Consider the following 25914-nt stretch of genomic DNA (forward strand, 5'->3'; position numbering starts at 1 on the left):
TCATGTTTTTTGGGGGACACTATCTCAACTCCCCTTCCCTATGGATTAAAGATGTCTGTATTATTACAATAATAATAATAATAATAATAATAATAATAATAATAATAATAATAATAATGATAATAATAATAATAATAATAATAACTCCATACAGTCGTATAGTTCTTCAAGAAAATTTGCTTTTGAATTTTTGTTTTCGTGCGAAAACTTCGCAATCTGCACTACATATCAGGTTATTCAAAACTGAGTTCCGGAATAGCATTGATTGATATCGCTATGACGTATTGTTTTGCATATTCATAATAAAAGAGTGCTCCTGAATTCAAATGAAGTCTACATATATAGATATATATATATATATATATATATATATATATATATATATATATATATATATATATATTTAATGTTCTTTGAACGCTGTATGGCATAATCTACGGAGGCACACACTAATTAAAACCTTTTGATTATGATTTTATGCATAGCTACAGTGTACAATCAGTTGTGGTTTAATGCATAACCTCTTGTCCACGTAAAGAATAAAGAATAAGTCAGTGTTAAGCGGAGTTGAAAATAAAGAATTCTTACGTCATTGTTCGGCACTAAGTGATCTACCTGCTGTATTAATTCATTATATTTCTTTCCCAGATGAACTGGAGTATTCTTCTGTGCTGTTGTTCATCACAAATGCACACCAAACAGATTGCACGTTGCATACTTAGTGGCCCTATGACGTGAGAATATTTATGTGTGCTCTTGTATTTTTAGAATGAAGTTTCTGGAGTTGGTTGACACAAAATTGGACGTTTGCAAGCGACACTTGATATTGTCACTCTTATTCTTTAGATATCTCTTCCGACGAAGAAAATTCTTCACAAATCTAATGTTTAATATCTAACATGATAGCAATCATTTACAACAGATATAAGATGTCAATGCAATTCTAAAATGAAAATGAAAATGAAAAAAAAAAATATGGGAAATAATTGTTTTACACATTTCTTTCGCACTGAGAGAGAGAATTTTAGTTATGAATATTGAAGTTTCGATCATAATATAGCTGTTTTTGCCTATTTCTCTTTTCCCAATCAATAGAGACTCTGATATCGTCACCTACACGTTCTGGTACAGCGATAAAATTGTTCTCATAGAATGGAATCAAACAGAACTGGTAAATATGTATACTTCTATTTGATTTTTTTTTTTTTTTTTTATCTAGAGAGTCCTGTAGAATATCTCTGCACTATCATTGTTTTATAGAATATATTTTTTAATAAACATTCAGTTTCAGCTGCTGCTGTTAGTGTACATCTGGCAGTATTCTCTACTCAATAAAGTGCTTCACAAAGACTGAATTGTACGTCAATTTAATACAATCATGTAATTGAGTGATCATACTTCTTTCAAATCATTCAATTTCACCGGTGCTTGCAAAGGCTTTATTAGTTCCCTCCTTAAATCCCGGCGCAACCTCTGAAAAGAAGGATTAAAAGGGGTCGTATAGTTTTGGTTGAGACTTAACTTCAGGTTTTTATCATTTTTTTTTTTTTTGGGGGGGGGGGTGAGATAGTGAGAAACCTTTTATGAAATACGAAAGAGCATGTAATTCCATGAGGATTTCAACGTTTATTTGATGAAAATTGATTTTAAAATGGCTGAGACGATCGTTTTGTTTTACATTTTTTTGGGGGGCTGTTTCTGCTATTCCAAACCCGATTTTCATCAAATAAACTTTGAATTCCTCTTAAAATGGTATGCTCTGTACTATTTCATAAGTGTTTTCTTACTATCTCGCAAAAAAAAAAAGTTAAAGCCCAATATTCATCTCCACCGAAACTGTACCATCCCTTTAAACAAATATGCCAGCCTTGTCATACCTTGTTGTCAGTATGCATATATGTATAGAAACATAAATATATTTGATCTTTCCAGGCAGTCTCTATTTTATTTCATGTCTTTAATTACCAATTTCACGCCCTGGGTACTTATCCAATTTATCCAATATGTATTTCAGATGTTGGAATGATATTAGGAGACTACGCGAGAATAATGCAATTTGGGATTGCGATTTCGTTTCATAACAACTATATATAAGATTAACAGATCATTTGTTTCCTGCGTTTCTTTTGATTACAGATGTCGTTCATGCCAACGGTAAGTGGAAAGTTACCAATTTGATTTCGGGTGCACGTCACGAGACCGACACCCACGAGTCATACAGCCCACGAGTCATAGAGCCCATGAGTTATACAGCCCACGAGTCATACAGCTCATGAGTTCGTCAATAAGCAAACAAGGCCTGTGTTGCATCTGTCGAACTCGTGCGCTGTTTGTACCTAGTGTAATACTCATTGACTTTATTTGCGTAGTAAGTGTCGAACTCATGGCTGTATGACTCGTGAGTTGTTTGACTCATGGATATGTTTTTAATGTCGAATTCGTGGACTGTGTGGCTCGTAGGTGTCGGTCTCTTGGGGGGACCCCGTGATTTCATGATTATCAATATATGCAACTTCTGATTTCTGTCTCGTAATATGAAGTTTCGATATTTAGCAGTGTTGCAATGATTTCTTAACAATTGTAATAATTTTCTGAATAGCAAACGTGACTTTTAGCTCACAAAATCAATTTTATGATAATCTGTTGGCGTTTTCCTTTCTTTTCTCTTGTCACAGAGGTGTCTACTGCTGAAGGTGAGTGAAAAAGTCAAATGCAATTTGCTGCAAACTTTTCAAAACTTTTAAAATGAAACCTAAAAAATGTAATCTATAAATATTTTACCTCCTACTCTATCAAATGAAATAAATGCGTTTTGGCTCCTTTCGATATGAATAACAACCTATGAAATATTTATCCTCTGTATGTTCCCAAGAGTGTAAAGCTAGAATTGAAAGGCACTTTGCCCTTGCTGTTTATTTTGTTTGCTCAAAACGAGTCGACACACATGTTCAGATTCACCTTTAATCGAAGTAAGCAATAAAACTTTCGTAAAAATCAGACGCGAAATAAACTTATGAAGGAATTTTCGTAATGTACCTTTTAAACCAATATATTGTAATGTCGATGTATGTTATATAGGTGGGTTTACGGAAATAACGTTCATGTCAGCTCGTGTATACGTCAACTGGTTTCAAACACAAACGTTCCTTGTATTGAGTGTAAATAAACATCTGCACCCTATCCGCTGTACATTATATCTTTAATTTAAGGTAATCTAATTAGCTATCAACTACATAGATCAACACAAAGAAAAATCTTACGCATGAGCGAACACGTTCCGTTTGATTTTTCTTTGCTATGTGACAGAGCATGTACACATGAAAGGCAACTTGAATGTTTTTTTTCAATAATTATTTTTACGTGATGTGTGCCTCGTGAGTGAAAAACGATTTTTTTTTTAAATCACCTACTAGGTTGATAGCTCCTAAATTACGTTTTACGTGGTATATCATTCTTACTCATTCTTAGAGAAATGTTCAATGAGAAATATGAACTTGAAAAAAAAAAAGTTCATATTCTATTCTGTTCCATAAAAAGTGTAGTTGCATTCAACGTAGGTGTTAATGTGCCAACATGTAACAACTGGAAGGAAACACCCCCCCCCCCCGTTCCTTTCTCTCTCTCTCTCTCTCTCTCTCTCTCTCTCTCGTCGCTCTGTCACTACTCTCTATATTTAATGTCTTACAATAATATTATATTTCAGGTCCATCTCCTGTGTTGATTCTCTTTGTTTTAAGTGTGGGCTTATCTTCTTTCTTTTTTTCAATTGTCATTATGTGAATGGTTCTCTAGTCCAAATCCATGCATTTTCATTTCTTATGGACCCAAACAAGCACTTATTATCAGTGGATCCCAACGTCTTCTTCAGTTAAGTTGGAGACGAAAATGTCTCCAACTTAACTGTCATTATGATGACAAGCCTGCGAATTTGTTTAAAAAGATTTCTTTTTGCCGTTCAATTCCACTGTGCAGCGCAGAAGAATATATGTCTATAAGTTTTGCGCTTTATAAATTGATATACAGTATGTGACCCTGCACCTCAAAACAAACAAAAAGTCGCCAGACATAAATTTTTAGTTAAGATCATATTCAGAAAGAGCAGACTTTAAGCTTTAAAATGATGCATAACTGAAATCAAATGGACTCTCCTAACCTATCTAAATATTGGACAGAAAGCACAAACTCATGAAAAGTGTGAACTGAGAAAAGAGACTCTGAAGTACAGTGTCTATACAAGCGCTTAATCTTTACCAAACCGTGCTGGCTGTGCGATGAATGGGACAAAAAACAGGAAGTAAGCCACCAGAGTAACAACAATGAAGGGATTTTTAGATTAAACTGAAATTAAGCATGCCTCATTAACACATTCTGTCCATAATTAATATCAAGTTTCAAAACAATAGCACTTTCCTTTCAAAAGTTATTAGAGTTGAAAGTGAAGAGTGTGGACAAGGTTTTTCAGAAATGAAAAAGGGATTCTAAAGACACACCTAATCACACTATTCTACCAAAAATGTTCGAGATAAACTGCTAAAAAAAAAAAAAAAAAAAAAAAACACACTTTCCTGCCCGTTTTATGATACCAAATTTTAGCATAATGTAAAAGAAGACCCGCTCTTTCAGAAAATATGAAAAAGTCATGTTCGGCTAGGTTGACCAATTTCACTTATTTTCAGTCCTCACGCAAAATCAGTGTGTGCGACTTTATGTTCGTTTTGATTTGCACGGTCACATATTATTATTATTATCATTTTTATTATAATCATTATGTATCGCCACATTTGCGTTCGTTTTGTTGAAAATCAGACATACTAGTACTCTGATTTGATTTACACTCAGTTGAATTGACTCAAACTAAATTAGATTTAATTAAACTGAATTGAACTGAATTGAATTAAGTCGAATTGAATCCAATTGAGGTACTTCCAACGTGGAGCGTCATTGCTATTATCATCTCTTTCTTCCCTCCTCGTTGTATCCAGCATGGGGCTACGGATTCCTCTTCGTCACTCTGATAAACTTGGGTGCACTCGTTGGGGTATGGATTGTCCCGCTCATGAACAAGAAACTGTACAAGACCGTCCTTATGTTCCTCATTGCTCTGGCAGTGGGCACTCTTTGTGGCAGCGCCATCCTCAGCCTTATTCCAGAGGTAATATCCAGAGCGACTTTCGTTCCTGCGACAATCATGACAATTGCTCCTATAAAAATTCTGCACGCTATTAAAGCCAAACATAGATTCTACCCAGCAACATAACCCTAACCCAAATCCCAAATGCCTCACATCGGACTAAATCTAAAACCCTATCACAACCATAAACCTATCCCTGTAGTTCCTTGGAGAAAATACCACTGGAGCAATTATCGCAGCATTGTGTCACCATCCAAAACAGATGGACTTTTTTTTTTTTTTGGAGGGGGTGGGAGGAGGGGACAAAGTGATGAATACGTCAGCGGCAAAACAATGTATTGTTTTCATCAAAGGGGAAATCTAAGAATTTATTGAAAGGTATAACAATGGATGCATTCATGCAAATGCATGCTATTATATCAAGATCCACATCAGTGGTGGCCTGGACAACCAGGAATAGGTGTTGGGAGGCCACTTTTGATGTAATTGATTATTTTATTGTTGTCGCACAGAAAAAGCAATATAACGGAATGCGTGCGCACATTGTTTTAATGTGTTTTCCTCATCCGTAATAAGGAAGATTAACGCGAGCCTCGGTGCTTTAATAATGGCCCTAGGGCAATTACCCCCTTTGCAATTACCCCGGACCCTTCCACTGACCCTAACCCTAATCCTCTAGTCCTGAACCTAATAATAACCTTAACCCAAACTGTAACCCTTAACCCAAACTGTAACCCTTAACCTAACCTTTATCCTAATCTCTGCTCTAACCTAATCACTAATCAGTATTTAGCCGGGGGTAATTACCCTGATACGTTAATGATAACTATATTCATTTTAACCAGCCATCGTCGGTATGAGGCTTGAGATATAATCGCTACTCTGCCAACATTATTTTATAGTGGAAAATTAAGCAAAGAAAATGGATTCCATCGGGATTCGAACCCGAGACCTCCGGATGAGTTGTATAGAAAGCCGTAGTTCAGTGTTCGTCCCCAAAACCCTAAATTTTCAATGGTCAGAAGCTATAGCAGTGTGTTTGTGTGTGCCACACACAAACACACTGCTATAGCTTCTGTAGCTTTCCACTGATAAATAATATTCATTTCTGGTCAGTTTTTCTGTTTGCGTTTGTTACATACTCAAAAAGCTGCATCACTTCGGTGATCCCTCGCATTTATCCCCAAGTTGAATTATCCTTCGGTTTTATGCCATGTTCAAGTGTGTACGTATTCATTTCTGGTCAGTTTTTTTTTTTTTTTTTTTCTGTTTGCGTTTGTAACATTATTTCATTTTAGAGGCCAAACGATTTCTCACTATGGTCAAATGTGTATTTGAGTTTGGTAACGGTAACTTTGAGCTTTTAAACTTTCAACGTTGTGTTTTCAGGCTCACGGAATGACTGCAGAACACGACGGTCATCGCTACATTTGGAAGAATCTGGTGGTCATTTTAGCCATCTACATCTTCTTTAACACGGAGCGAATCCTCAAGATTATAGGCAACAGGAGATTGGTAAGTGGAGCTCATAAACAAACACTTACGATTACCTTATTTCTTGTTGGCTCCTGCTATACTTTAATATCCATCATGCACTCTACTTAGAACTTTTTGAGCAGCCTTCACTGCGGTTCAATGTAAAGAGTATTATTATCATTATTATAACTGGTTAGAAGATTTCAGTCACATATTCTATAGATATCTACTGTTTTATTCTATTTATTTGTGATTTGTCCTCTGTTATGTACGTTACATGTATTATAGTTGTTTCTGTTGATAACTATTTGGGTGGTTATGAATACAAGTGTTTATTGTCCACACACGGTCTTCACAAACAACCGTGTTCCTCTTACTGATGAAGCCACCATAGACAATTGAATTAAGAGATAGATAGTTAAATAAAAGTAATAAATAAATAAGAGTTTTATCGTATGACGAGTTGAATATCTTGATTTAAATTTGAGACATTCTTTTGTTGAAGCTGTCAAAAAAAAATACACTAATTAAAAAGAATATACTCTATGTTTTTAAACTTCACTTCGAAAATATTCGCAGTTATGTTACAAGTGAGGTATCACTGGAAATGTTTTATTGTGCTCGATCTCATGATGCACTTCCATCAAATGTTTAAAAATGGCGCTTAGCCCAATTTGAGATCAAACTTTCCATGAATTTTCAATGAATCTGTATCTGTAGGAGAGAGCACGATTAAACGACGAGCGTGTGCCATCACAGTCCAGCATCCATGTTACGGCAATGCACCATCTCGACTCTAATAGTGACCGAGTCAAATACTTACAGACCCCCCAGGTGGATACCATGGCAACCAATGGTATCAGAGATGGTAACAACACTCAGGTATTAAATTGTTTTGTTGTCTTTAGATAAAGTAATGATCCCTTAGTTACCCGATAGATTTTTCAGATCTTATTTTCTTCTAAAATTTATACAGTTATATTCATTCACTTGTAATGTATCGTGGACGTAGGCCTACCTAAAGAATTATGCGCGAGCACCCGATAGAAAAAAAAAATGATAATCTAACGAATTTTAATGGTAGACATCGTCGAAATATTGGTCATCAGCATCATCATCATCAACAACACCTCAATATAGCCTATTATTTCAGGAGGCATTAGCCTATGAGTTATGCTCGGACGTATACACAGAAAGTGGTCCAAGCAGAGCTGTGAAGATCCAAATAAGATTATTAACATTCTTTTCTACCATGTCTACAATATGTGAACAGGTCTATCAGACCCGGATCTGCCTTACCACTATACTCATTGCCGTTTAACACACTTTGTAACTGCATAACATTATTGCTACAATAATTTGTAGTCAAAATGCGATTACAAATTAACATAGATAACGCAGAAGGAGCTCCAGCTTCATAGGAATGCCAGCAACGTCTTGTTTTTTAAATGAGAAATCAAAACGTCGGATCTAACCCCATGACATGCAGAAACACAGATAGACCCAGACTTATGCACTCTACATATTACTCTTAAAACATTATCATTCAGTCAGCGTTGGCTCATTACAGCTAGGTGGAAGTTTTCCTCTTGGGCAGTTGCCCATGTTGATTTTTAAATTTATCACCAACGACATTTAAACATATTGCGCCAAAGTTCATGTTTGTTAAAACGCACAATCTTCTCACGCGATCAGCGTTTACGAGAGCCCGTTTTGTAGGTTGGTTATAACCAATGTCTGTACGGTAGCACCACATTATTACGTCACATACCCAGGTGCACCCCAATGTTATGTGCACTTAAACTAAATATAAAACTACTCCGACCTTGCCCCATCCCCCTCCAAAAAAAAAAGACTCACACACACAATATATATTATATATAATATATATATATATATATATATGAAGGGTTTGTTTGCAAAAACCGATAAGTCCATTTTTGAAGATTTTGAAGCATGATCTCTGTCATAAAGTACAAAATAATACCTTTCAAATGACATATTGGTCACTACATATAAAGGTTTTTTTTTTGAAGTTATGGTCAAAAGAAGCAAAAATTTTCTTATTATTCTCTTTATTTTTCTTGACCTTTAATCGCAAATATCTCCATTTGGCAAATATGGACTTATCGGTTTTTGCAAACAAACTCTTCATATATATATATATATATATATATATATATATATATATATACATATTTATATATATATAGCAATGATTTCAAGAAAATAGAATTAATCACTCAAAAAGTGTAGCCGTTTCCTCTAAATCAAGGAAGAAAGTCATGGATTTTGCATTTTCTACGCACTTATCACGTTTTTCACGGAAATATTAAGAGGCAATGCAGTCATCAATAGTGGGTTACTGCACAAATATTTTTTTTCTGAAGAGGTATTAATTTGTTTTATTTGTGTCAATCACTTTAAATAAGAAATGTGCTCCCTCTTAGTGACTAGCGCCATCATTGTATCGCTGTCTCATTCCTCTTCGAGGGAAACGTTCTCCAGTGCCATTATGGCATATTTTCCTCATGTTTCTTCCGAACGAATATTGCCCTCGAGGTGCCGATATTATATAATTTCTCCATGTCTCTTCGATTGATATTGGAGTGACACAATGGTATCATTCCCTCATGTCTCTTCAAAGAAAATAATGACCGTTGCCATCATCGTATCATTTTCTCATGTGTCTTTAAAGGAAAACCTAATGTTCCAGTGCCGTTATGCCATCATTTCCTTATGTTTCTTCAAGTCGAATATTGCCCTCTAGGTGCCAAAATTATATCATTTTGCCATGTCTTTTAAATTAATATGTTGCCCAGTGCCATCATGTATCATTGAATTTTCTCATGTCTCTCCATGTTGGCCGATGCCATCGTGATATCACTTGACATTTCTCTTCAAAGGAAATGTTGCCTAGTGTCATAATGGTACCATTCTATTATGTTTCTTCAAAAGAAATGTTCCCTAGTGTCATCATCGTACTATTCTATTATGTCTCTTTAGAGAAAATGTTGTCCATTCAGTGCCATTGTGGCATCGTTTCCTCAGTTCTCTTTCAAGGAAATGTTGCTCATTTACTGCATTCATGATATCATTTTCACATGTCTCTTCAAAGGAAATATTGCCCAGTGTTACCATTGTACCATTCCATTATGTCTTTTCAAGAGAAATGTTGTCCGTGCAATGCCATTGTGGCATCGTTTCCTCAGTTCTCTTTCACGGAAATGTTGCTCATTTAGTGTCATGATGATATCACTTTCACATGTCTGTTCAAAGGAAAATGTTGCCCAGGGCCATCGTGGTATCATTTTATTAACATTTGTTACATCACTTCAAAAGAAACGTTGTCCACGCAGTGCCATGAATTGTGACATCATTTCCTCAGTTCTCTTTAACCCCTTCTATGTCAATGAATCAAATGTGCACAAATTTTACACATAAACCTATGGATAGGTAATTGATGGGGAATGCAGAGGATTAAGGAAATGTTGGCCAATGCCATCGTGGTATCATTTTATTTACATTTGCTATATCTGTTCAAGAGAATTCAATGTTGTCCATGCAGTGCCATCGTGACATTGTTTCCTTAGGTCTCTTTAAAGGAGCATTCCAGACGATTATCTCAAACAAATTAGGCCTAAACTGAACAGTGTTAATGACATAAGAGTCTCATGTATGCATACCTTCTGCTCTTGTTCTGTTTCCTTGAGCCCCAACTCACGCATTCTTATGGTAGGGTTGCCTGTCATCATCCTTGTTCATTGCAATTTGTTATAAATTTTGAATACATTCTTATTTCTCATCCCAATCACTTTAAAGTCTGAAACTCTGTACTCAGTATAAGTAATTTATCGTTGTTCAACTGTAAAAAAAGAATATATGATAAAAAAAAAATGTGAAAATCATCCGGAGGTCTCCTTTAAAGGAGCTGTTGCCCCGTTGCCACCATGGTATATACTTTTTTTTTCCCATTTTTCTCATGCCTCTTCGAAGGATATGTTGACCAGTGCCATCTCCCATAGGGATGTAGAAGACGGAGACGACGTGCAAGCAAACGAATTAGAGCTGCTCAGTGAACAAGACAGGGAGTGCCAAAGCAAAGACGGGGGTGAAGGTGACAGCGCCTCCAACGACGGCTCTCTGAAAGTCGTTCGTGACGGTAAAGACAGGATCGCTATCGTGGCCTACATGATAATATTTGGTGACGGGCTGCACAACTTTATAGACGGTCTGGCCATAGGAGCGTCCTTTACGAGCTCCGTCTACCAGGGGATAAGCACTTCCGTGGCTGTCATTTGCGAAGAGTTCCCTCATGAATTAGGTAATAATACCATCACACATCTCATATAATGCGCGTAATATGCATTCAGCAGTCCCCATGTGTTCATATGGAAGCAATGGAATTTTTACTGCAACGCCCAATGCACACAAATAGCCTGTCATTGTGTTTCCATTGAGATCCCGTCTATACAAGTATCGCTTCTCATACTGAGCAAGGCAAGCGTTTGCAATACACATGAACATGAGTACCATTTCGAAATGTTTTATTTTTCATTATTCAATTATTGTTCATTTTCCTAGCAATAAAAGGAAATACGTAATACAAGGTGATACATTTATCAGTTCAACTTTCCAACAATTTGGAAGTATAAATCAATGAATATAATGCAAAAAAATATGTACGGAATGGTGTCATAATGAAAAAAAAAAACCAAATAAACAAATAGAGGGCGGTTTAACCATATAAAGCCCAAGGGGGGGGGGGGCACTGTGCCCCCCCCCCCACACCATATTTTCGTTTGCCACTCCTACACCCTTTACTCGATTTCAACCAAATTTGGTGACTTTTCCTAAAATCTTACTGCGAACATTTTGATATAATTATAATTTAGTTATGTTCGATGTTGCTGGTTGCCAGGGCAACCTTAAACTCACAACAATGTACGTACCCATTCCAAGCAATACATCATAGGTTTCATATATTGTAATGAATAGCTCCCCAACAGGTTGACCTTGAGAGATTTCAACCATAGTGAAGGTTGGCCTTGCTTTTCCTTTGTGGTAAATACAAAAATGATTGATATAAGATCGCAAAAACCGATAAGTCCATTTTTGAAGATTTTGAAGTACGGTCTCAGTCATAAAGTACGAAATAATACCTTTTAAATGATATATCGATCACTACATATAAAGGTACATTTTTAAAGTTATGGTCAAAAGAAGCAAAATTTTCTTATTATTCTCTTTATTTTTCTTGACCATTAATCGCAAATATCTCCTTATGGCAAATATGGACTTAGCGGTTTTTGCAAACAAATTCTTCATCTATACTATGGATAAAGAAATGAAAAGGAAAAGCATGATTTTAGCGTATTTCCTATGTATTTCTGTATATTTTGGTAAATAGCGCCCTCATTGGATGACAGTGAGAAATTTCAAATGTTGGGTCATGTAGAGTATGAGTCGCTCTACCCATCTGCCAAATATGACGGTCATACATCATATAATTAAAGAAGTTATGTGCCCCCCCCCCCTTGGGCCTGGAAGGGGTCAAAATAGCTCTATAGGGTTGATACAGTGGGGGTTTAAAGCCTTTTATGACAGTAGTTGAAGGCAGTTGTTTGCACCGGATTTCAAACAATCAAAATCGCGGATTCATTAAAGGCATAATTTACCATTTGCAGATAAATCAAACACCCAGCCTTAGTGCTTCAAAATAATTCTAAAATGTGAGTTAGGGATGGAAACAACCAATGCAAAAATTTGAATCAGTATAATCGTTGTTAAGCACTATTAAATATACAAAATGTGAACAATATTTATGATAAAGATGTTTCCAGAATAAACCGTCTACTGTTATGGTTTATTGAGAAAAAATAGTGATATCTCTTTATACTTTAGGCTTTATTGTGAAAATTTTATATGGTAGGATGTTTTGTGATACAACTGACCTACACATATGCATCAACTGTGATATCTTAAACTTTTTTAAGTCACTACTCCCAAAGGTAAATAGGACCTTTAAATGAAATCATGATGCAGTATACAGTACTACGAGACGACAAAAAAAAGCAAAATCAAAACATGAAATTGCAAAAGCAGGCAAGCTTCAGCATGTGTTCCATTTTGGAACCGAGAAAAAAAAAATCTTCACCATCACGACTTTGTCACAAAAATCAATTTCTAAATATATATATATTGTTACGCAACCCCAAAGTAATGTCAACGCGTCTTCGAGTTGATGAAACGCCTTGTAATTGTTTTCACAAACTTATTGACTTTCTATGTAAACGCCAAGACGCTCAACTGCCAAGACGGCGTAAAGCTTGTTATTGCCGTAGTCAATAAACACACACCAAAAGTGCGCCGTACTGACAAGACAGCTGAATAACATAGAATCCAGTCCTGTAAAGTACTTTATTTAAAGGGATGATATAGTTTTGGTTCAGATAGAGGTTTCCAACTTTTTTGTGTGTGTTCGTATTTGTGAGATTATGAGAAACACCTTACTAAATATGAAAGAACATGCAATTTATAGATGAATTTACTTTTTATTTGATGAAAATTGGTCTTGAAATGGCTGAGATATCCCAAAAATCAATCCTAATAAATTGCGAGAGGCCGCGACTTGTATTAGGATTTCTTTGTTTTACCTTATTTTTGGATATCCACGTCATTTCAAAACCGATTTTTATCAATTAAAATTTCAATTTCCCTTTTAATGGAGTTGTATGCTCTTTAACAATTTATAGAGGGGCTTCTAAATACCTCTGAAAATGTTCAAAGCTAAATCCTCACCTCGCAGTCTTTTTAAGTTACCAAGTATAAATTTTCAATGTGTAAAGGAGAATCAAACCATCAAAAGATGAAAAGGTGGTCTAGTAATCAATGTAAATGTTGAATTGTGTATCAAGAAGTACAAACATGTGCAACGTTCTCCTTTGCAGGTGACTTCGCCATCCTGTTGAATTCTGGGATGTCCGTCAAACAGGCCGTGCTGGCGAACTTCTTGTCAGCTTGCACCTGCTATCTCGGTCTAATTCTCGGGCTAGTCTTGGGACAAAACTTCCAGGCCAGCGAATGGATTTTTGCTCTGGCAGCTGGCATGTTCCTCTATATTTCATTGGTTGACATGGTACGTCCACGTGTTTGCTTCGAATTTGTTGTGTAAAGGGTTAAACTGCTTCATAGAGAATAAAACCCTTAATGGTTTTTAGCACAGCATTTTCAATGCTTATTCTCTCAAACTTTTAGCCGCTGAATCTACGATCTGAACTACTAACACAAATGCTATTTCAAACTGTAATATTTTTGAATAGGACTAATTCATTCTGATGTAATTCTATTTCTCACATTATTTGCATGGCAGCCTCCATCCGTAACCCTTTCAAAGTTCGTTTCTGAATGAAACCTACACAGGTGTCTCCGTAATAACGAAGTCCTCGGGACCAGCCGTTTTCTTCCGTTACATCAAAATTTCATTAAAGCCAAACAATAACGTATGTAAAAATAATGTATCAAAAATAAATCTGGGAAGTGATTTTTTCTTCTTCGCTTTAAGGAGACTTTTCGTTATGATTATGTTCGTTATAACGAGCGTGCATTGAGCTTCACTTCTGTTTCCTAAAACGTGTTTTAAACACTGTTCTTTCCCAAACGGTTTCTGGTTTCTATCCTCCAGCTGCCGGAAATAAACAATGCAGGAGGCGATGATCCCGATGGCAAGAGCCAGACGAGCTTCAAGGTCCTTCTGCTACAGAATGCCGGACTCGTGACGGGCTTCCTCATCATGCTGCTGCTGGCGCTCTTTGCCGGGCGAATACAGTTTTAGAGGGATTGTATAGTTTTGGTCGGGACCTAACTTTAGGTTTGTAAAATTTTTTGATGAGATAACAAAAAACCTTTCATAAAATATGAATAAGAGTATCATTTCAAGAAGGATTCAACATTATATTTGATGAAAATTGGTCTTCAAATGACTGAGATATCCCAAAAAAGCGATCCTAGTAAAATTGACAGGCCATGACTTTTATGAGAATCCCTTTGTTTTACCTTGTTTTTAGATATCTTAGTCATTTCAAAACCGAGTTTCATCAAATAAACTTGTGATTCCCCTTAGAATTGTATACTCTTTAACATTTCCTAGAGTGGTTTCTAAATATCTCGCAAAACGTTACAAGCTGAATCCTCACCTCAACCACTACTGTACAGTCCCTTAAAGGGAACCCAAACCCAAAGAGCAATGTGGATTGAGTGAAAGCAGCAACATAAGTAGAACACATCAGTGAACGTTTGAGGAAAACAGGACAGTCGACGCAAAACTTATGAATTTTTAAAGTTTTGGTGTTGGAACTGCTGGATGAGGAGACTACTTCAGGTTATGACGTATGAGTGGACAACAATATAAAGAAAATATAAAGGGAATCCCACAAACATTCGTTTTTCATGAAAATTACACACTCCGTCAACTTGATACTGACGTATATTAAGGCTAGCAATTATTATTCCCCCTGCTTTCTGAAAGCTGTTAGTTAAGTGCTCTTTCATTATACTAGAAAAGTGAGTTTTTGTGGAATTCCATTTATACTTTCTTTAAATTGTTGTCCACTCATACGTCATAACCTCTAGTAGTCTCCTCATCCAGCGGATCCAACACCAAAACTTTAAAAATTCATAACTTTTGCATCGATTGTCCGATTTTCCTCAAACTTTCACTGATGTGTTTTACTAATGTTGCTGCCCCCACTCAATTCAACTTTAAGGTTCTTACCGATACCGCCTCCTTTGCCCCAGCTCTCCAAGTCCCTTTTGGCATATTCTGAGGAATTGTAAGGAAATGAGGTGTGGGAGGGGTTGGGCGTGGCACGAATTATGAGTGTACTCAGCAATCACCTTGACAGTGAGAGATGCGACACGACCCGTGTGTCGAGCAGCTCCTTAAGACAGTTTAAGAACGCTCTTGGACATTCATCATGAACAATTTGAATTGCTTTACACAGAGAAGCCTGTTGGTATGAACCAATGGGATCAATCCTTATCTATCTCTGTCTGTAGCAGATATCAATGGAATATGAAATTGGACATTGAGGATATCAAATTTCATTAACCCGAATCATTTCATATTTGTTCTCATATCTTCAACTCAGAGTAAATAATTACAGGTCACATCATTGTGTGAAATTCTCACGATTTTATGTTGCGGTAAAAAAAAAAAATGACGTAATAAGTGCCTCTTACATGTTGGTATAAATGAGTGCCTGAACCAAATCAAAGATTCTGGCGTACTTCGAAAGGGAAATTCGTTTCAAAAGTGCATTCACCTTTTCACGAAAATAAAAGTGAGAAAGAAAGGTGGCGCAATGACAACAATTGCAGCCAGATATCTCAAGGCCCATATGTGGAATTATGGCCATGCCACTTTGCCTCTTCCTTGAAGTGAGAGAACAAGTGGTGAATGAAAATGATTCTCCACAGTGACAACATCGTGGAATGCATATTATACTAAAACAGAGATTTTTATGTTCGCTTTTGTTTCAAATGATTTGTTTAAAAGTAAATGCTGACGATGTTGTTCTACTTGGTGCAGTGTTTTTAGGTGTACAAACTAAAGTACGGCCATTGCCTTTTATTTTTTATCCAAGAACACATTGTCAGTTTCAAGTTCATTTTTTAATGAATTTTCTACATGTTTGTGTATTTATATTACACAATATTTTTTGATTGATTGATTGATTTTATTGTTCCACATCTCAAAACATCAAACATGATACGATCGATTGAACATAAGATTGAACATAGCGTCGTAATTACAAAGAATACAAGAGAAGACAATTTAACAAACATGAAATGTGGGGACCTACTAAAAAGCAAAGCTTGTAATGTGTAGGTCCCTGTATATATGAAAGTGTTGGTCTTCTTAAACAACCTAGTAAAGAAAACTATGAAAGGAAGGGAAGGGACGTAAAAGAAAAGAGAGCAAAAAGAGTAAAAGAAAGGAATAAAATATACGAAAGCATAGCGACATACAAAGTAGCCACCTGTATCGCGCTTACAAGACTCCTTGTCACCCGAGCAACACAGTTACGTAACTATAAGAATGCGCAAAAATGCACATGATACATAATGATTCATTAATTCAGGAATAGCCTTGACATAAATGACTCAGTAAAAAGAACGAAAAGAAAACATGAAGTACTATTATGATAAACAACGAATCTGATAAAGAATAGGGAGTTCAAATGAAATTGCATGTTGTATTATTAGATATAAGCCTGCACAAGGGATTTTTTTTTAGTTTACGTTTAAAACAATTCAATGCCAACGATTCAGTAATGTCGGAGTCAAGGCTATTCCAGAATGTCGGACCTGTATGTACTATTGTTTTAAGAGCAAATGCAGTTCTCAAGGGAGAAAGATGAAATGAATTTTCCTGTCTTGTAGGGTAGGAATGTATAACTTTATTTTTTACAAACATGGGAGTGAAAGCATAAGGTAATTCGTCTTTAGTTAACTGGTACATAAATATCCCAAGGGAGTAAGAATATATATCAAAAATCTTTAAGAGGTTATTACTTTTGAACAGAGGGCTTGTCGGTGCTAAATAATTGGCACAATTGATAATCCTTATGGCTCGCTTTTGTATTCTAAAGATAGACTCCAGGCGTATTTTGGAACAATTCCCCCAGGCCAGTATGCTATAATGAAGATACGGCAATAACAAAGTCGAATATAAGGTACGTAATATATATGTGGGGAAAACATGCTTAAGCTTCTGTATAACACCCACATTTCTTGATAATAATTTACATAAATGATTTGTTTGTTCCTGCCAAGATAATTTACAATCAATTAAAAGACCAAGAAATTTAACTGAATTTGTCTGTTGTAAGTTTACTCCTGTGATTGAAATTGAGCCAGGTAAGCAAGTGATTGTATTACTAAACACCATCAAATTAGTTTTGTTTAGATTTAGGGATAATTTGTTACTTTGAATCCAATCATTGACGTGATTCAACTCAGAGTTAAGCATATCAAGTAGCTCAGTAGGATTTTTGTGCGTCAAAAAAAGACTTGAATCGTCCGCAAACAAGAGGAAAGAAAGGAGTGCTGACGACCTGGGCAAATCATTTATGTACACAATAAAAAGAAGTGGTCCCAAAAGGGAGCCTTGTGGAACACCACACGTTATATTTGCTGTGCTTGAATCAGAATCATTAATGTGTACAAATTGTGATCGATTTGTGAGGTAATCTCTGAACCACTCCAAGGCGCTGCCATGAATCCCGTAATGAGACAGTTTGTACAGTAATATCTCATGATCAATTGTGTCGAACGCCTTGGAGTGGTCCAGAAAAACTCCAACAGTGTGTGATTTAGCTTCGATAGCTAGATTTAGCTTCGATTTTGTTCACTTTCATGTCACTTTTCTATCAGAATCTTCCTTTGAGATTGATGGAATATTCTTATCGGTTATGTAAATTTATAAATCAGAGATAGAGAAGGTTAAAGAAACAACATAATCAATATTAATGCATCACCCTTTACGAAAACAACAGTAGTTAACCTAGAATTATGAGGAGAGGGGGAAAAAAGCCGGAACGAAAGACAGGTAGGCCGATTACTAGTGCCCTCAAATACAAGAAGAATTTTATCACATGTAATCAAATCAATGTCTGTCATGAATACAAGAAAATCGAGAAATGCATTGTTGTAGATATGAATTTGCTTTTATATTTGAGTTTACTTATCCAGAATATTGCGTGTTAATTGGGTTTCGAGAATCAATGCGTTGTTTCTCATCAGTCTCTCAGTCTCTCCCTCCCCCCCCCCCTCTCTCTCTCTCTCTCTCTCTCTCTCTCTCTCTCTCTTTCCCTCACTTTTTAAACATCTCCGTTTGATAGAGAGGTCTGTAATCGTCTTGATAAACTATCGACTGGACGGCAGTGTGACATAGTCCACCATAGGTTCTGGACTTTTTGCAGAGCAATACGAAACGATGACATAAAAACGACAATAAATGGCGTTGCGCCACAGAAACGCGTATAAACCCTTAAACATTTGCGTCATTTGCAGCAACGCATTGCTCCGCGAAAAAAAAAAAAAAGACATCCACTGACAGCCTGGACTAGTCGTGACGGAGCCGCAGAATGTCTTTACATCTCCTTTTCATACTGTATTCTTTCAAGCCAGTCTCATTCTGATGAGAATTTGGTAAACATTAATGTTGGCCCATGAATATATTTTGAGCGGATATCAAATACTACTTCCGATTCTCATGTTTCAACATTTTGTCTGTTTCTTTTACTCGACAAGCTGCAGTTACTTTGCAGCATTAACCAGACACGGAAGGGCGATCCTTCTTCTACCGTTGCTCGTTAATCCTTAGTTAATAACAAACATAGATATTCTGCCTTGCATCAATCGTGTGAATACAAAAAGCTGTCTTCATAAAAGTTTACATAATCTTGAACGAAGTTGATATTACATTTTGTATTACGCTATATGGGCAGAGTGTGACTCCATTACATGCTACACAGAAAGGCATCGATGTTCAGATTTTCATGGACAGATGTTATGTTTGTTTGTTTTTTCAGTGGCTGAACTGATTCACATTGCTCATTAAGAAAAGATTAGATACGAGGTTAGAATGACCATGTGGGATTTGGGCTCAAGACGTTAGGCGATGTGGTCACACGATAAGACGGTGCTGTATAAGCAAGAATTCTATTGTCGTGTCATTATGCAGTTCGCTTTTGGAACCCCTCCTTGTAATATTTCCCTTCGTCTTTCATATGGTATGACACTGATACTGCCACATATTACTTTAACGACCTTAACATTGGTTACTGAAATTCAAATCTATACTTTTCGTTTCAATAAATTTGATATGCTTGGACGCAAGATAAGAGGCGTTTCCACGCTCACCGTGCTCAACTTTTCTTCTTTGGCTGATGCTGAGTTGTCATTACCTTAAACATCTTGTCTCTTATTATGTGTCTCTGTAAACTGCTTAGTAAGTAATATTATGATAACTTGATACGTCGCTCTATGTATAATTGAAGTTGGTGAAGGGAAAAAAAAATCAGCATTCTTTTAATATAACGCTAATTATACTCTGCTAATACCCTTTAAGTTCCCCCTATCACGTCATAAACGGGAAACAGAGCGATCTCCAAGTCTGGTTCTTGTCTCTGGAACTCGTTGCCTGTGAGCAAACTGAGAATGGAGACATCATTCTCTCTTTTCAAGAAAGAACTCAAAACCTTTTGTTTTTGTTGCTGCTGCTACTCTTGTTGTTCTTGTTGTTGTTGTTGTTGTTGTTGTTGTTGTTGTTGTTGTTGTTGCTGTTGTTGTTGTTGTTGTTGTTGTTGCAGAATACGCCTATGTTTTCTTTCCAATCGTGGTTCGCTCTTTATGTAGCGATGTTAAAAACAGGTCTCTCCATTCTGCGCCAGGTCTGAATATCACTGCGTGACAGACACGACGCGTTGAAAGATGCCATCATTATGATCATTATTAAAACAAAAGAAGCAAATAAAGAATATCAAAATGCTTGTTGGGTCTCCATGTCATATCTAGACTAAGAGTAATGTAAACTTTTTAACATTAAAAGAAAATGTACAAACCAGGATACCTTAGCCATTAGAAAAGAAAAAGAAAAACAGCAGTATATATGTCACGTGTTTTGTGAAGGATGCAACTTTACTTCTCATCCCACAAGTCCAAAGTCCTTTTCAGTTTCAGTGGTTTCCCCATGAAAGTCATGCATAATTTACATTACATGTATAGTGCATTTTTAACGAAACAACTTTCCGTGGCTGACTACAAAGAAAAGTATATTACAAAATAAAGAGAACACAAAATAGATAATGACGTGTGGAAGACGTCAACGCGGCTTTGGCCAACCATTAAAGGAAAACTTATCTTGCAATTCATTGTTAGTAGAACACGTTGGTCTTTTGATATTGACAATGGTATTTCGACATTGAAAAACCACACATACGTACATGCGCAAAAACAAATACTTGCATGACTTAGGCCTACTTGAAATTCCTTACCACTGTCGATCATACTTTTTTCCCTGTATTAGTCCTTTCACATATGCATCAAAATCTTATCTCTGTTTCCACAGAAATTTGTAACTGTCAATGTTCTTGTTAAACGCGCCTTGTTAAAATCTGTTTGCATCTGAGCACAATTCGTTGAAATTGAAAGAAAATAATTCTAAAGGCTATTTATGGTGTTCGATGGCCGTGATATACTATACATACGCATGTATTATTCGATTTTTGTGCAATGCTGAATTGTTTTTTTTTTAACCTACTGTACTAAAGATCGCATTATCAGCTAGACGACATTGATTTCACATTTTCTTTGTTTTTATTTCGTTGACTTCCATGTCAAGTCGACAAATTGTCTCCCGTCTATAGTGCTGTTATCAATTTTGACACATTGTGCAGATCGAAATAGCACGTGAACTTTTCGATTCTGCCTGCAAATCAATGCAATTTGATGTAGCTTTCATTCTGCCAAGAGTAACATCTTGCAAATACAGATATTCCATCTCCATAATCAAAATGTAACACACTCACCAATATCACTTCCTTCAATGCATTTTCGTAACTGTCGTTTCAAAGTCGTTTTATTTCAAATTGTCTCATTCATGCCCGGAAAGCAAAAATTGACCGTCATTAATTCTATGAACGATATTATTCCGATATCTCAATACCCCATAAAGCCGTAATGGTAAACGTGCGGGATGATGCTATAACAGTCATGCATTTTATCGCTTCATTAATTCATAACACTGTTATTAATTAATGAAACTGCAGCAACGTGCAATATATACCAGCCTTCTCTCTCTCTCTCTCTCTCTCTCTCTCTCTCTCTCTCTCTCTCCATACGCAGGGTATGGACCAACACCAATGAGGCAGATATTGAACCTTTACATTTAATGCAGTAATATCAGTGGACACACCAGTGAAAGTTTGAGGAAAATCGGACAATCCGTTCTAAAAAGTTATGACTTTTTGAAGTTTCAGTGCTGCCATTGTTGGATAAGAAGACTACTACAGTTTCTGATGTCACATGCGTAGAACGATATAAGAAAACTATAAAGGGAAATTCAAGAAAATTTCTTCTTTTTTTTTTAAATACCCATTCCCTGGACTTGTTGCTGACATATGTTAAAGGTAATGATATTATTTCCCCTACCTTCTGAAATATGATTGCCAGGTGCTCTTTTATCATACGAGAAATTAGAAATATGTTGAATTTTCTTTGTATTTTCTTTATATCGCTGTACACATGTGACATCACAAGCTGTAGTAGTCTTCTCATCCAGCGATGGCTGCAAACTTTGAAGGGATTGCCTGATTCTCCTCAAATTTTCACTGACGTGTGTTCATTCACTCAGTCCACATGTTTATTAAGGTGAACTTTTCCCTTAACTACGTGATGTATCCCTCACGCTACTCTTTGCCTACATGACTCAAAATATAACTTCTAAAAGTAGGTTATTGACGCTCTGCCTTTTGATGTCATCCTTAGCTGACAAAGCACATTTCTATACAGATCAGACTTATTACATTTATTATAATATTGCATCATGTATTTTACTTTTGATCATATCTAAATATGCTATCAGACACTATAACTGGTCTTGTTGGTGTTTTGGATTATAACGAAGATGACATTTGAATCCTCACTATTAGGTGATCACCAAAATATCCCCTGTCGGATATCTAAAGAGGAACTTCCGGATTACGGAAGTGCGCACTGTTGAAATCGATTAGAAGCAGTTGTTAGCACATTGCCTATAAAGCCTGTACACATATAAATATCCATTACACAAGAGCGAAATACCTAGTTGAAGAACGAATTTAATCCAGAAACTCATTTGGACACAACGTGGAGGGTAACCGTAGTATTCTTAGCTTTTACAGCAAGTTATAGTATACTTAATACAACGGTAATTATCACCTATAACGAATTCAGGTAAATCAATGCGACTGAAATTGTATAGATACTTATATCTTAACTTGTGATTATGTTGAGGAGTTGTTAGCTTGTGTGGCTGATCGGACTAAAAAACAAACAAATAAAGAATTGCTTGGAACTACACTTTGCCACCACCAACACACAGTGGTTTACCATGTACGGAAAAGAAGTAATTCAAGAACAGCATGGTTGTATCGCAGAGTACAGATAGATAAATACTTTGATCTTAATTTACTAAAAAGCAGCGTGCTGATAAACCATTCCTGAATTGAAATATTCGTTCATTATGCGCCTGTCAATTGTTTCTCCTGCCCCCGAGTACCCGGTACCCGGTCACTTGTCTAGCGGGGGCTGCGAACCCTCTAAGCCGCCGCGAACCCTCTAAGCCGCTGCGAACCCTCACCGCCGACTTTGCCTCAGACTTTCCCGCCGGGCAGGGGGTCTTTGGCGGCAATTCACCGACTGAGTCCCGGCCCCCATACCACCCCGGAGAACTTTTCAATAAAAGTAATGGTAATATTGATGATAATGATAATGTTAATAATAATAATAATAATAATAATAATGATAATAATAATAATAATAATAATAATAATAATAATAATAATAATAATAACAATAATAATGATAATGATAGTTATCATTATTTTTTATCATCATCATCATCATTATCATTACAATAAAATAAAAAAGAAACAAACCAAAACTTTCCTTTAGCCGTTATACTTGTATTTCCTATATCTAAGGATATCAGTTATTTTCGTAACCCATTCATATTTAAACTGTCTTCTTCCATTTCCAGTCATAACTACAGACATCAATAAGACTAACATCCTACAACCTCACACTCCCAATTCAAGATGGCATCTGGTTTTGGGGACGTAAAGGACGCTCTCCAAGGAGCTGTCTGCAAAGGGGCAATGGATGACATTCTCGATGTGAATAAAGAAAAGAACTCGCGCCATGGAATACGTATCAGGAACGTAGAGGGCGCTACATATAGGACAAAAACGTCCCGCACAAAATTGTGGTGCGAGAAGCACGAGACAGACATGGAATTCTTCTGTCGTTCGCATGGCGTAGCCGTTTGCAGTTCGTGTATAACGGTCCGCCACCAGCCTCCATGCTCTCTAATGGATCTTGATGACGTCATCAGAGATAGACAGGAAAAGTTTATTAATCTGTCAAATCAGACAACCAACAGAATAGCTTCTTGGAGGAAGCATGCTGATCACATCACCGAAAGCATATTCGAAGTTGAGAAACATTTCGAGTCCGTAAGCGACGAAGTGAAACTTTTCGTCAAAGACTTCTTACAAAAAGATCGCGAAACTGTACGGAAAGAGGAGCAGGATTTGATTCGGAATGCGGATGATGAGATTCAGAAGATTAAAGAAAAGCTGGAGCTGCGACTTAAAAACCTGAATGACCTCGCAAAGGGAAGGCACGAATTAGTTCAACAAAAGTCGAGTGAGTTGTTGAATTCGCTTAAAGAACTGCAAGACAAATCAGTCGTCAAGTTAGACGCTCTTCTACACGAGGCACAAGATACACTGCTCTTTATAGAGGAGGCTCTACACCAATCAGAAGATTTGATGCTGGATAATGAGAAACTTTTAGACGATGGGCAGAAGCTCATGACGTCACTGACTGACTTTCATGAAAAACGCGCATCGAAGGACACGGTCGACAGTATAGCGCGCACTGTACAAACGGTTCGTTTTCTAAAAGGTAATGGAGACAATATTCATGACAGCAGAATCGATTGGGGCCTTTGGGAATTGACCGATACCATAGCGATACCTCAAGAGGTGAAGTTTCCTGGAATTGTGGGATACGTCAGCGAGGACAAGGTGGTTGTTTCCGATTTCGCTAATGCAGGTACATACGTCACTGATATGAGCATCAAAAAGACTGAGAAGGTGGTGGAGAGTCAAAATGGTGATTGTATCGTATCGTGCGTAGTTCTGGATGACGAGAAGATTGCTTGCGGTAAATCGTGTTTAAAAGGCGCATCAACGGGTTACAGTAGCCGCGTAAGCATCTACGACAAGCAGTGGCAGTTGGTGAAGGTACACGCCGTACCGAGCGACGAGGCACAGGGCTTTGCAGTGGTGGATGTCACAGTTCATCGAGGCGATCCTCGTGGGGTGATTCTCGTTGCCGAGTCCGGTCAGTCCACCATACACGTCCTGAATCACAGGGATGGAGAAATTCTCGACACGATTACAAGTCAGGACAATATCCGAATACGAGGAGTGCTTCCCACGGGGGATATAGTTGCCCATCGCGGTATGTGGGACAACACGTTGTTAGTAGTGGACGGACGAGGCGGACATCGAGAAATCACACACAGCAAGACCATCCGAAATGTTGCAGTAGATCCCGTGACAAGCGCCCTCTACGTTTCTTGCTATGTCAAGAGCACGGAACTGTGCGTGATCGACCAGATGACGGTAGATGGCGGAGTCGTGAGAGGGGTCGCCTCCTTTCATTTATCGGGAGAATTGAGCAAAACGAAGAGACGGGATCACATTGCAATGTCTGACGTCATTCTGACACACGGCGGTAAACTGATTGCTTGTGATGCAAGGAATATTCTTGTTTTCCGGAAAGCATACGCCTTCTAAACTCTTTGCAAGTTTCTCAGAGATCCATATCTTAAAGTTTGTTTCACGTCAAGTATAATACAATATCAATATAGAAAAATATAGACAAAACATTAACATCAATGAGAATAATACATTACACAGATAATATGACAGATACCGATGGCTGATGTCAAACAATAAAATTTGTTACTGGAAGAAGTCAGTTGACAGTTCAAGAAGCAATTAATTATACAGGTCACTGCAGACCTCTAGAAACCGACTTGCAACTGCGCTTTTGGATAGACTGGAAATTATCACGCCTTTTCCAAAACAGTAATACTAATGAATGAACCATGTTCATCAGAATGTACAGATACAATGTATACTCTCTTCACAAAATGAACAAAAGCCATTTATGCACCACATACGTGTGCATTGAAAAAAAAAATGCTTTTAAGTGTGTCCAATTGCATGCTCCATAACCCGGAAATCTAATTCCTCCGGCGACGCTTCAATTTGGATGTACACAAATTCCCCCATGTGAACTCGCAGCATGTTTGCTAAAGTCACAGTAAAGTGCTATAAAGTGTTAAAAGCGATTATTGAGGAATTATATTACCCTAACACAAAATAACTCTTCCTTTGGCGTACTATGAAGATTTTATAAATACGATCATTCTAGTTTTATAGATTATTTAGCGTATTCTTATCTCA

General features: G+C 36.9%; 1 protein-coding gene across 1 annotated transcript; it reads left to right on the top strand.

The window, feature by feature from the left end:
- The first annotated feature begins 1152 nt into the window (after positions 1-1152).
- LOC140246641 (metal cation symporter ZIP14-like) lies at positions 1153-14441 on the top strand. The gene is made up of 9 exons (XM_072325983.1): positions 1153-1171; positions 2137-2154; positions 2676-2693; positions 4983-5152; positions 6521-6646; positions 7328-7489; positions 10604-10931; positions 13558-13745; positions 14292-14441. Exons 1-9 carry the CDS (start codon positions 1153-1155, stop codon positions 14439-14441), a joined length of 1179 nt encoding a protein of 392 aa, XP_072182084.1.
- Positions 14442-25914: the final 11473 nt, after the last annotated feature.

The sequence above is a fragment of the Diadema setosum genome, chromosome 3, assembly GCF_964275005.1.
Source record: "Diadema setosum chromosome 3, eeDiaSeto1, whole genome shotgun sequence".
Lineage (NCBI taxonomy): Eukaryota > Metazoa > Echinodermata > Echinoidea > Diadematoida > Diadematidae > Diadema > Diadema setosum.

Coding starts and splice junctions, on each gene's coding strand:
- LOC140246641 (XM_072325983.1), top strand. Junction 6,647..7,327: donor TTATAGGCAACAGGAGATTG/GTAAGTGGAGCT, acceptor CTGTATCTGTAG/GAGAGAGCACGATTAAACGA. Junction 7,490..10,603: donor GAGATGGTAACAACACTCAG/GTATTAAATTGT, acceptor GCCTCTTCGAAG/GATATGTTGACCAGTGCCAT.